Here is a 13,025-nt window from a genome sequence, read left to right as displayed (position 1 = left end):
ATTAATTTTACATCTTCACCTTGAAGATATACCATAGCTTCATCTGGCAAGGCAGACAAGCAGGCAGAATGCACACTTGAAATACTAAACAATCCCTCTGTCCATGACTGTATGTCAAAATGAGCTTCTCCAAGAGAGTGTGCAAGGTACTCCCAAGCAAGACAAGTTTCCAGTGAAGTTTCTCTCTGACTTAAGGCATATCTCCCCCAAAATTGCCCTCTTCAAGAGAGAGCCTAACTTGTATGTTAGCACTGTATTCTACAAGTCATTCCAAAACCCTCTATTTTGATGGTTTTGACACTTGTACACCACTTCCCTTGCTAGTTAAATGAACACTCACCCCTCCTATCCTGCCCTTTAAAATCAATGCAATTTAAAAATAAATGCCAGATTGCAAAGGAAATGAGGTATTTATTTTTAAGAAAAATCTACCTAATGCTAAAAGCCTGTGTAAAAAAATTACCTTGCCTTAAAACACCTGCCTCCCTTGAAGAACTGATCCAGATTACCGGTTCCTGCTGGTTTGGGTTTCGTGATTGTTTTGGGGGGTTTTTTACAGTACTTTTAGCTGTTTTATTTTCAAAAAATACTCTATTCAGCTAGTTCTTGATGCATTTAAGTAATCACAGAATGTCAGGGGTTGGACAGGACCTCTGAAGATCATTGAGTCCAAGCCCCCTGCCAGAGGAGAACCCAAACTAGGGCAGGTCACTCAGAAATGCATCCAGACTGGTCCTGAAGGTCTCCAGAGAAGGAGACTCCACAGTCTCTCTGGGGAGCCTGTTCCAGGGCTCTGTAACCCTTACAGTAAAGAAATTCTTCTTCATATTGAGTTGGAACTTCCTGTGCTCTGTCTTTAATCCACTGCCCCCATCCTATCACAGGACACAAGTGAGAAGAGGTTGTCTCTTCCTTCTTGACACCCAGCCCTCATATATTTATACACATTAACTAGATCCCCTCTCAGTCTTCTCCCCTCCAGACTAAAAAGCCCCAGGTCTCTCAGCCTTTCTTCGTAAGTCAGGGGTTCCAGTCCCTTAATCATCCTTGTAGCCCTCTGTTGTACTCTCTCAAGTAAATCCCTGTCCCTCCTGAACTGGGGAGCCCAGAACTGGATGTAATACTCTAGGTGAGGTCTCACAAGGGCAGAGTAGAGGCAGAGAACCTCCCCTGATCTGCTGGACACACTCCTCTTTAATGCACCCCAGGATAACATTGACCTTCCTGGCCACAAGGGCACATTGCTGTCCCATGGGTAACTTGTTCCCCACCAGGATTTCAAGGTCCTTCTCCATGGGGCTGCTCTCTAGCAGATCATCTCCTAACCTGTGCTGGTTCATTTTGTTATTCCTCCCCAGCTGCAGGACTCTGCACTTGTTCTTGTTGAGCATCATTAGATTCCTTTTGGCCCAGCTCTCCAGTCTGTCACAATTTAGCTAAATGGTTGTACTAACACCAAATGATGGTGTAAAGATCCACACAGACAGCAAACCACCCTAACTTCAATTATCCAAAAACGATAGGAAATTTAAAAAAAATAATGCTTACCTAAGTAAAAAGCTCTTTTAAGTACTTTGTACTCATTTACAGATCAGTTTTCCAAAGGAGCTGATCATTTAAATAAGAGAAAAATCAACAAGATATGTAAATATGATCATTATAGCATAGAGAAAGTATAATTTACAAATATCAGTGATTATAGACACCTTTCAAAAAACACAACTGTCTGCTGCATTCTAGAAAGGTTTCCCAGCCATATTTTGGCATGTCTCTAATTGTCTAACTCTTTAAACACTACTCAACTCTGAATTTAAGAGAGACCTGCAACTCACCTGCAGCAGCTTAAAACAACTGGAGAAAAATAGAAAAAACAACAACAAAAACCTTTAGCTATCTTCTTCATGAAGGAAAAAAGCCCTTGAGATGGCTGATCAAACGCAGATACGTAGTTTTGCAAAAAAGCAGATTAGAATTTGTTCTCCTCAACTTACTATCTCTTTAAGTTGAAGAAAATCTGATAATGCTGAAATCTGTTTTTGTCAGATACTTTTCAAACAGTTTCTAGGGCTGGTTTGACATTTGCTTCTCAAAAAGCTTTTTTTTATTATTTCCAAAATAAGCAGAATTTAAACCATGCATGCAAAAATACTAAAATAGGCTAATTCTTAGTATTTAGTCCTTGAATGGTTCAATTATGCATAGCTGAGACCCACTCACTAATCATATGCATTGCTAATTATGTCCCAGCTTTTAAGGACCATCAGTTGACTGAAGTTGGCACAAGAAGATTATTAGTAGGCTAATCTACATTTAGAGCGGATGATGAGTATTTACATCTGAGATTAGATTTTATTTAACACTCCTTGAACTTCTCTTTGAAGCAGTGAAAGGCATAAAGTGAACCTACACCGGAGATCACCAAGAGTTCAGACTATATTACAGAAAGCAGAAACAAGACACTTAGATGGGAAGGCTTTATGATGGATACTTTATACTATACTGTAGCTTTTCCCCTTCCCCACATCAAAGTTGATCTATATGCATTACGAGAGCTGAGACATTTATTGGTTTATTTCATTCAAATACAGCTATAAGCCTGATTTTCCCAAATCTTTATGACATTGAATCACTCCTTACTCTTGTAACTCAATCAGCCTTTACAGAGTCCAGTAAGACTTGATACCTTGAATACAGACAATTAACCATTACTTAATTTGAAAGTAATACTTATTTGATAGTCAGTGATGCTGTCCTATTCTCATAAACTATATTATTTAAATAATGCCATATGCAGTCACTCTTTATCAGTATTACTAATAGCATCTTTGATCACTAAAAGCACACAGCAAGAGAGAGGGAAATAAAGGGAACAGGAAGGAGTTTAGGTAAAACAGAAATGCCGTGTCCCCCCCAGCTCCATTTGAGCAGCTAAAAAAAATTAAAATCTGTACAACAATCACACCCTCCATGATGCTTTGGTTTTGCTCCATACGCTGCTCCCCACTTACATTCTTCAGCTTACACAACTTCTACTATTTTATGCTGTTCTGCTCCTAATCTGAGTCCTTTTTTGACTAGGTTAAAGTTTCTGGAGAATAACTAGTTCTTACAAATATATACAGAGAGAGTGTACATATAAGGTGCAATCATCATGACTTGGCTTCACAAACAAAGCAACAGGAATAAAGAAACAAGAATGAAAAGTCCCACATCTTTCTAAACCTAAGTTTAGCCTTAGAGTCAGCATCACAGTGTAGCTTTGGGACTGCAGCTGGTTTACAACTTGTCAGCTCAGATCTTACAGAGTGTATGTGGAGACAAACTTTTACATCCTGCTCTCTTCAGTCCAGGAGCTGGATGTTTCTCTCCAGGTTCTTTACATGCTTATGGGCTTTGCTACTAAACCAGAAGGGCAACGCATTTTTCCTGTTTTGCAATACTTTGATTAAATTCCTCACAGCCAAACACTACTGAAAGAAAAAAAAGTAATGTTTTCACATTTGTGCAGTTTGCTCAAAAGCTATTGAAATAAGCAAACTATATTACATAAGTGTATAGTTATGTAGCACTATATGCCAGGCACTTACTGCCAGATTTAAAAGGGGCCCACTTCAAGTCAAATTTCCCATTACAAGAAAAGCCTCTGTGAACTAGAGACCCTGCCTATTACACAGCTCAGAGTCTAAAAATTAACCAAAGTCAGAGGCATAGAACCACAAATCACACAACTCAGAGCCTTACTATGTGACAGCTTCCAGAACAGAACCAAAAGAAACTCTTAGGTCTCATTTTTCCTGCAAATAAAAGGTGTCAGGGTGCTTGAAATGTGAAGTCCCTCTTATCAGCCTGTAGAGAGTACAGGACCTGTAATGAAGCTCTATAGCCTTCCTATTTCCACCTTTGAGGACAGCTCCTCTGACTTCCAAGAATATCACTTCTAAGGACACGGCTCTGCAAGAGGTGCAAGGAGTATCACCCAACTCACTAAACTGAAAGCAACAGTCCATGAAAAAAATCTTGTGGTGTTTCAAAGATATGACACGCATATTCACGTCTGTGCTGAAGAGTCCTTTGGCAGAAACTGGCTACAATCCCAACAGGGTTTTGGTTTGGTTTTTGTTGGTGGTTTTTTGGTGGCGTTTTGTTTTTTCTCTTCCCCCCTCCCCTTCCCATGAGAGAAGGAAACTATAGTATCACCCAAATTTTCTTAAGTGGTCTTTTTTTCACACATATTTCATACACGTGAAAACTATGGCACACAATAAGCTGAAAATTTTAGGTCAGCTCAGTTTCCTTCTTTTGATTTTTTAAAGGCAAAAAGACATTAATTCAGTGCTATGCTTTAGGTATATGAAGTCTACAAATCTAGTAGCAGACACTTTAATTCTACATTCACGCTACGTCCCTGTCAAAACAAAAAGGACAAGAGGAAACTTTTTGTTAGTATTTTTAAGGCATTAAGCCAAGTATATTATTATACAATTTGAGGTCACTGCACCTTCAAATGAAGGCATTACAATTTCCTTGCTTGGAAAGGTGGCAAACCAAGGTGAAAGGATGCAGTACACACAAGGCATTCACACCAACTAACCAGATCAGGGCACGTAACTCTTTGCTCAAGCCCATCCGTTTTACAGTACCAATATCTGAAGCACAAACTTGCAAACAGAAGCACACAGAGCGTCCCAGATCCTGTGTCAGCGCAGAGAAATGGCTGGAGCTGCACGGCTGGTGCCAAATCTACTTTTCAAAGCTCCAGGGGCCTCACAGCTCCTGCCTGCTTCAGGCAGGGTGCTCAGGGTGTTAGTGAAAACTTTAATCTCTACACTCTGTCGGGAGACGGGGAAGAAACAGTCGGGTCAGGTTTCCTCCACGGGTAAAAATCTCAAGTGCTGATTCACAGCACGCTTGCCGACAGAGAATTTCTTCTCCAAAACACATTAGCGGGGACACACACACAAAAAAAAAGGCTGTGACGCACTTCAGGCTCTCCACGTAAGGCGGCTCGAAGGGTGTCACCAGAGCCCGGGGACAGCGGGGTTACGCCGGGGCTCAGCCCGCGGAGGGCTCGGCGTCCGGAGCTGACCCCGCAGCGGGGGAGGGCCCCGCCTGCTCCCGCCGCCCCGTGGTGAACTCCGGGCAGCCCGGCCCGGGGAGGTGACAGGCTCCCGCGGAGGATCAGTCCCCGGCAGCTCGTTCTCACCTGCGTTGTAGAAGCGGTCCAGCACCGCCGTCTCGCCGAAGTCCAGCTTGCCGAAGTGCAGGGTCTCCAGGGTGGCCCCCACTACTTCGCACGCATCCCGCAGGCTCTGCAGGGCTCCGCTCTCCGCCGCCAGCAGTGGCCCCTGGCTGGCCTCGTTGATCACGTAGGTGACGGCCGTCCGCCTGCCGCCACCCTTGGCCCGAGCCGCGATGCCCGGCCCGGCGGCGCCGTCCTCAACCCAGAGAGTGCCGGGCGGCGGCGCGGCCAACTCGGGGAGGAGGCTGCGGGCGCCACCGTCGGCCTCTTGCCGCCGACCGAACGCCTCCTCGCAGGGGGCTCCGCCGCTCGGAGGGTTGGGCACCGGCACGCTGATGATCCCTTCGCTGCTGTCACTCATCCCGGCGGCAGAGGAGCAGCCCCCGCGGAGCGTCTCGGGCTCTGCTGCGCTGGCCGGGCTTAGGCGGATGCCATGCTGCGCCGCCCGCTCCGGAACGGTCCCGCTGAGCTGCTTGGAGGGGAGAGGCGGGCGGGCTGAAGCGAGGGGCTCCCCTTCTAGAGCCAGGGAAGACTGCCGGAGGCGGGGAGACGAGCTCAGCCTCCTTCAGTGTCTGCCGCCAGCACCATGGCGCGCCGCTTACCTTCTCCCCCGCACCTGCGGGAACTACCCAGCAAGCCAAGCCCCGGCCTCTTGCTGCCCACAGGACCTCGCTCTTCCTCCGGCCACTTGGCTCCCCCGGCCAAACAACTCGGCTGCGGAGAAAAACCACTTGTGGGAGCGCTCTTCGGCGCCCCCGCTTTAGCCGAGAGACAGCTGCGAAGCCACTCGGCGGCTGAGGCGGCCCCAGCGCCCGGTGCCGCCCTCCGGCCCCGCCTCCGGGCTGGAATAACCACCCCACAACCCTCCCAGTCACTGTTCCTCCAGCTTCGCGTACCTACAGGGAGGTCTGGAGGTGGGTGAATCAAGACGACGCATCCCCACGGATCTTTCCCGCCTGACCGGGGGCTCCCGAGAAGGAGATCGCCGTGGGGAGGGCCGCCCCCACTCCACGAGACTCCCGGAGACTCCCCGCTCCCTGGGATGCCCATTAGTAGTGATTTAATAATCATTAACCCTTGTCTTCTACCTACTATTTTTCCCTCTTAAACCTCGCTCCCTTTCTCCGTGTTCACAAACGGGTTCAAGTTCACCGAAGGGGCTGTGGCTGCCTTCAGCAATAACAAGCCTCATGCTCTCTAAGTGCTGTGTCTGGAAACTGGAAAACTTAACTCGAGTATGCTGATTAAGTATGTTGGTTTCTGACATATTCACCTGGAATTTACCTGCCAAGAACATGTACATGCTTGTTAATTAACCAAAAAAATTCTTCGTGGAAAAGAAAACTAGTTGGAATAACTAGCCTATAGACAAAAACTGCACTAGCTTTGTCTGAGAGGCCACCCAATTGAGGTAAATATCCTTTGACATACAAAATAGTACATAATGCCAAGGGTGAGCACCCAAAACTTCCAGATTATTTGTAGGCCAAAAGTGAATCTCTAAGGAATCCAAAATTGATTTTATATTGGGAGATGTGCAATCTGTTTTTGAACAGAAATACTTAATTAATAATCCAGTTTCTCAGTGCTTTATCTTTTACTAGAGGGGTTGATTAAATAGATACAGGAGAAAAGGAGGAAAAATAGTGCTCTACATATTTACAATTGTGTTTATATTTCATATCAATAGGTCTATCCTGTTAAAATTCATCTCCTTAAGAATAATCAACTTGTTGGCATGAAAGTCTGCTCCTGTCTCATTGTTTTCCATTACTTCTGTAGAGAAAGGATCAATTCTGGAATAATTAGAAAAATTAGTCCCTGCAGTACCTCCAGTAGCTCTGTTTGCTTTTGTGTTGAGCAGTCCCCTTTTTCAATGAGATATGCCTGGCATTTGCTCCTGCTGATAAGAAATGGGTAAATGGGGTGGGAAGATGACAAGCAAACTAAAGACTAATTTACAGGGAAAAGTTAATATTTGCTAATCTGCCAGATACAGTAGGTTATTGTTTCTTGCTAAAGGAATTTTTTTTATATATAACATTATTTATGTAATTTAGAAATTATTTGTGTCATTTTCCACAAAATGCAGAATCGGTGTTAATCCCTTCAGCATTGCAGTTACATCACCTTACAGGAAGCAGGAACAATATGTCTCTGTTTTTGAGAACAGCCCCTGTTTGTCAAAGTGCAGAAGGAAGTCTCAGACTGAAAGGAGACGGAAGAAGCATGCTATTCCACTTAGCATTACTGACTTGTGAGGCTTGCTTCATTTTTAGCACTGCATCTATTCCAAATTCAAGTTAGTTTTTCTATTGATTGGGCTGGGAGTCAGGTTGGGCCCTAAACTGGAAAGAAATAATATCAAAATGCTGTGGAATCTGGTATAACAAACACATATTGCTCACATTTTTATAAAGTGAAATTGCATCTTTCATCCTGCTAGCTCTTGGAAGTGAGCAATCAGACATTTTAAGACTTTTGTTTTAACGTCTGATTCAAGATAATAATTGCAAGGATTTCTCTAAAACCAAAATAAGATACTATTTGTTATCAGAATGTTTACCCTGTTCACTTTGTTCTCCAGTGCTGTAAAACTAACATTTTTAGCACCAGATGGTTTGCATATAATCACGATTCAGCATCGCACTGTTCCAGCTCTGGTTTTTAATGACAAAAACAGTTAGCTGTAAATTTGTTGAAATAACAACCCTCTCCTTACTACTTAGGTTTTTTTTACAGCCTTACATCCAGGTTCAGCCATAAGTATAATTTTAACAGTCAAGAAATTGCCACCTTTATTAGTTGCAAATATAGATGCAGTTTTTGCTGAGTGACAAATAGCATAGGACAGATGTCTCAGGCTTGATTTAGCCATTCAGATTAGTGTGTAAACAAGACCAAAAAGGGTTGTTCCAATGTTTCTGATTTCTATAAAGGAAATTTAAAACCTATGTGCACTAAACTGTCCAAATTATATTTTTCATTTATTGTGGCCATCAGTGTCCAGTAGAGGGAGAAAAATTACTCTAGACTAATCTGCAGTTCGAATGTTGTTTATGGCAGTGCTGATGGAACTGTCAGAATGTTCTAAAATACATCACTCCAGATACTAGGTTTAAAAGGGATGCTAAATTTCATCCGTATTTTAAAGCCCTATTTATTTATAGCAGTGAATGAAAGACTGAAGATATACCATAAATTCTTCACTGACAAGCAGGACAAAGATGTTTGGAGGAGTAAAGTCCAGTATGCTTCAACTAGGGATATAAAAAAATCCCAAAAGGATCTAAAGAAATTTGCAGATTAAAAAAATCTGAATGAGACATTTAAAGTACCTAAACTAATGCAATTTCTGTAAGCTTTAAACCAGAATTCTTACAAGCAATAGAAATTTATTAAACTATAATTTTTAAAAAACCTTTGTTTCTAAAAGCAGTCCTAAAAATTCAGGCAAAGTATGTCACTGTAGACACTCAGAAGTAGCCTTTATGTTCAGCAGAGGGCAATACTTTCTTATGAGATAAACAGGTGCCAGTCTTTAAGATGAGGTTAACCTATGATTGCACATAAAGCTGTATTTAAGTACAAGGGACAGGTAAATAGAGACTGGTGGCCATTGTGCAGGGCTGCAGCTGATCGTGTAACACTAATGACATGCAAAATCCACTCAGCAAATGATGGCACATAAATGCAAGTCAGCAAAACCTGGCAGAGCAATGTGGATACATCATTTGTGGATGGGTATTTCAACAGTCAGGACTGTTCTTGAAGCATGGTGAAGAATGTGCACTGTTCTTGCTTCATACCCTTTTTCCCATAACAACTCTCATGCTTCTTGCTAAAGCTCTTCTAAATCTTCCTCTGCTTCAGTGCTATTCTGTCTTCTTGCTTCTTTTGTCCTTTTGAACTTAAAGTCTCTTTCAACTGCCTCTTCCTTCAGATTAGCACAGTCCTCCTTCTCCCCATACCAGAGGAGCATTTTCCCTTTGCATTCATTCCCGCAACCCCTTGGTTACTTTCAGTTGTTTATTTTCAGTGTTGCCAGTTTTGCAGTTTTATCAGAAGCCTTGGGACATTAGGTGCTTTTCTTAGAGATTCACCACATACAGCTTTATCACAAATGAACATTTCAGCTGGAAACAACTCTGTGTTTCTATTAAGCAATAACCATTCAGTGTTGTAGAAGAAAAATCTTGATAGCATGAAGCCTAATGAATGGCTCAATAACTACAAGGGAGAAAAAAAAATTTACTACAGCTCCTGAGTATTTTCAGTGTTTTAAGCTACCTATCCTTGCACGTGAGGGAATAGCTTACCATCTACTTTCTTCAGTAGAAAATCTTTATCTTTTCCCATTATTTCTTTAAATAATTGGGCCGGAGCCTGCCTGGTAACTGTTTCTGGTGAGTTTTGTTGGTTTGTTTGGGGTTTTGTTTGTTTGTTTGTTTTTCAGGATTTGTGTATACAGCAGGGATGGTTACCATCTCAATTCATACCTAGGCTGTCAGCTTGCAAGCTGAGGAGAAGAGGGACGTATTTGTAACAGAACAGAGATCACTGGACTAAAACGGTGGTGAACTGTGGAGATTTTGCTGTAAGCATCTCAACTCCCTGCTGCTAACGAGTAGTATGACTGTGAGCTGAACTCTGAGCTCAAAAGGCAGCATGAATATAGCCTAAATATAGCCATAGAGTAAGCAACTTTCATGCTTTTGATTCCTTGAAATGATGTTGGGTTAGGAAAAAAATAATCTCAGGATAGCTACGGAATTTTTACCTGGGCTGGTGGCATTTCAGGTCTGCCGTGGAACGTGGCTGCCATCTATCGCTGACGGGGTGAAGCCAGTGGAGGAATCTTGGCTGCTGGAGCACTCGGTTTCAATAGCCACAGATAAAACACAGCTGTGGCTGGTGGTCCTTCATGTTCCTTTAATTTACTCAGCTGCCCAGAAGCTGAGAAGAAACTACATTAATAATTATCACCTTTGGGCCCTTCTCTCTTTGCTTTTGTTTTCTTTTAATGTTATTCTCTCTACCTTGAAATCTTCCTTCTGTAAATACTTTCGCTTGTGTCACGGTTTAACACTGGCCCGGCAATTAAACCGAATAACAGACGCTCTCTATTAATCTCTCTCTCCTTGATAGGGAAAGGAGAGAGAATAAGGGAGAGAGACTTATGGGTTGGAAACTAAACTACACAACTTTAATGAACAGTAATGATAAATAGGTAAAATTACTAAATATATACAAATATACAGGAAAATGGAAACCACATTCCTCCCCCCTCTCCCCCAATAACTCTCACGTCACCACCGAGGCTGTAGGGCAGCCCTGGGAAAGTCCAGGCTGGACTCCTGGAGTCAGCAGCAGTCGGGAACTGGAGGCAGGAACACACAGATATGGGCTGGCACGGATCAGGACCACAGGCAGATGAACAGACAGGATCCTTCCAGGATGCCGGGTGAAGGAAGGGAGGAAGGGAAAAGATCTGGCTCGGCCCTCGTGATGCCTCAAATTATACTGAGTGTGACGTATATGGGATGGAATACTCTGTTTGGTCAATTCTGGTATCTATCTTGTCTGTTCCTCCCCAAAGGAGGGTTCAGGTGGGACCTCTGTATCCTCCTGGACGGTAAAATGTTTTCGTCAGAGCTGAGCAGTGTCCTTGGCTCTGCATACCAGTCTCTAGCAGTAACTATAAACATCAAGTGTTATCAATCCTAGAAGCACACACTGTCTGAGAAACTTGCTGTTAATTTCTGCAAGTGCAACTACTTACAAGAAACTTAGCTAAAAGCAAAAGTACAAGACAGAAAATCACCTTTATCCTGGCCCAAACCAGGACAGCTTGACTTATTTTGCTTCCTAACTCTAAGGGTCTTCAAAACCTGGATTTACAAGCTTGCCTGTCAAAAAAAACCTTTTAGGGACTAGTCCTTCTCTCAGGACTTCCTTGTAACCTTTTATCCACTTCTTGATCTTTAAGTCTATGAAAATTCTTTTAATCTGTTTTTAAAACAGAGCTGGACCACTGATAAGAGCAGCTTCCTCTTTGCATAAACTCTTTGTGGAATTTCATTCATTACAGAACAACTAGATTTGAAAATGCACTTGATGAAAGAAACCTTTCCAGTACTCAGAAATACTAGGGGTATATTTTCCATAGATTAACTGGACTTTACACCTTCGAGCCCTTGACACCCAAATGCCTTGCATATGGTTGTGTCCAAATTTACTTACTGCACCACTGTGGTGGCTATGTATCTTCTCATGTTTTTATGGGCATCCCAGTCACAGAGGGCAATTACTTTAAACACACTCGCTCAGAAAATTGTCCTGAAACTTGCATTTTGAAAAGATACACTGATTTTTTACTATTATTATTATTTTTTAAAACATTCTGCATAGGCTAAAACTGGTGGAATTTGGCCTGGAGCAGCCAGTTCAGTAAGGTATTCCTTTGCTCCAGTGTTTAAAAAATCAGATCTCATATGCTGTTTAATCCTATAAATTGCCAGTTGTGAGGTTTTGGGAGCTGCTGTTATAATCCAAAGGGTACATTAAATTCAGCCTCATTACACTGAATTTGGATTGTTTTTATTCTAATAACCTGGAAGCTGTTTAAATATATTTGTTTTCTTTTCTACCAGGAGATCAAAGAATTAGTAGAGCTGCCTAATTCAGTGATCTGCATCTGAATTGCTACTTGAAGCAATTAGACATTTGTGTGGTTTTTGTAGGCAGGGTTTAGGTTTAAATATAAGGCTGAGTAGTGGGAGTATATAACTATTTTTCAAGCTGTAATGTAATCATATATTCTACAAGCAATGTAAACATGAGTGACCTTATTCACCTTTGCTCTACATTCCTAATGGGTGAAATAAAACTTGCATTTTTCTCTTTACACACGGGATTGGGCAGTCTGTGTCCAGTTGGAAAAATCTCTGTACTGTGAAGTCCTGTATTTTACATACAGGATAGAATGTAACAAATGCTGCAGCGGCTGGTCTGTCAAAATACTTAATTTTCTAAGCCTCTCACACACACACCCACTTCCTTTCGAAGGCGATAGTCCCATTGACATAAAACAGAAGCTATTATGGGTGTGACTTCCATCAAGTGTAATTGCAACAATGAGAATTAAGTATGTAGGTCTATTAAAAACATTTGAGCGTTAAATAGCTAAGAAGGGCTTTTTTAAAAGCAAAAATGATAGGCAACATACATACTTATACAATTGAAACATATTCTGTATTGAATTTGGTGCACGCACAATGAACTGATGTCTTATGTGTTATAAGATTGTCTCTGAAGCTTTGAAGTAAATTTCTCACCAGAAGGTGGCTTTGCAGACTCATGAGACATGGACACCGAGTGGGAAGGGTGACCTTTAATTACAAATCACACTAGGGTACGTATGAAAACCTAACAGTACCAAGCGACCAATTCCTCAGTAGCCCCCCCTAAGCTTACAGCTTTCCCCTGAGGAGATCCGGCTGCAAGGCCGCACCTGAGTAAAAAACCAGGGGCGCCTAAGGCTGCAGCCTTAAGCTCTGCACAGGGGAGCGGGGCTGCTGCTACAGCGGGGCACAAAGAGCCACCAGCAGCTCCCCTGGAGCCCGCGGAGGCTTCCAAAGCGGCAGCGGTACCCTCTCTCGCCGGCCCCGCCAGTACCCCCCACACTCCCGGGGCCGAACCTGGACCGCTCCGACGCGCTGACACTGCCAAAGATGGCGGCGGCGGCGCAGTCTCAGCACGGCCGGGCGGGCGGGGCGGTGCTTCC

At 43.1% G+C, this 13,025-nt stretch overlaps 1 protein-coding gene across 2 annotated transcripts in view; it reads right to left on the bottom strand.

Moving 5' to 3' along the window:
- The window catches only part of MAP3K5 (mitogen-activated protein kinase kinase kinase 5), a 103,701-nt gene extending 98,081 nt beyond the window's left edge, over window positions 1–5,620 (bottom strand). For both annotated transcript variants that reach the window (XM_030447658.1, XM_008494049.2), the window contains exon 1: window positions 5,204–5,620. In XM_030447658.1, the coding sequence (XP_030303518.1) occupies window positions 5,204–5,600 (397 nt within the window). In that variant the 5' untranslated portion in view covers window positions 5,601–5,620. The remainder of the gene's footprint in view (window positions 1–5,203) is intronic.
- Between the last annotated feature and the right edge of the window lie 7,405 nt (window positions 5,621–13,025).

This window comes from Calypte anna, chromosome 3 (assembly GCF_003957555.1).
Source record: "Calypte anna isolate BGI_N300 chromosome 3, bCalAnn1_v1.p, whole genome shotgun sequence".
Taxonomy (NCBI): domain Eukaryota; kingdom Metazoa; phylum Chordata; class Aves; order Apodiformes; family Trochilidae; genus Calypte; species Calypte anna.
This window is presented reverse-complemented; position numbering and strand designations above follow the sequence as displayed.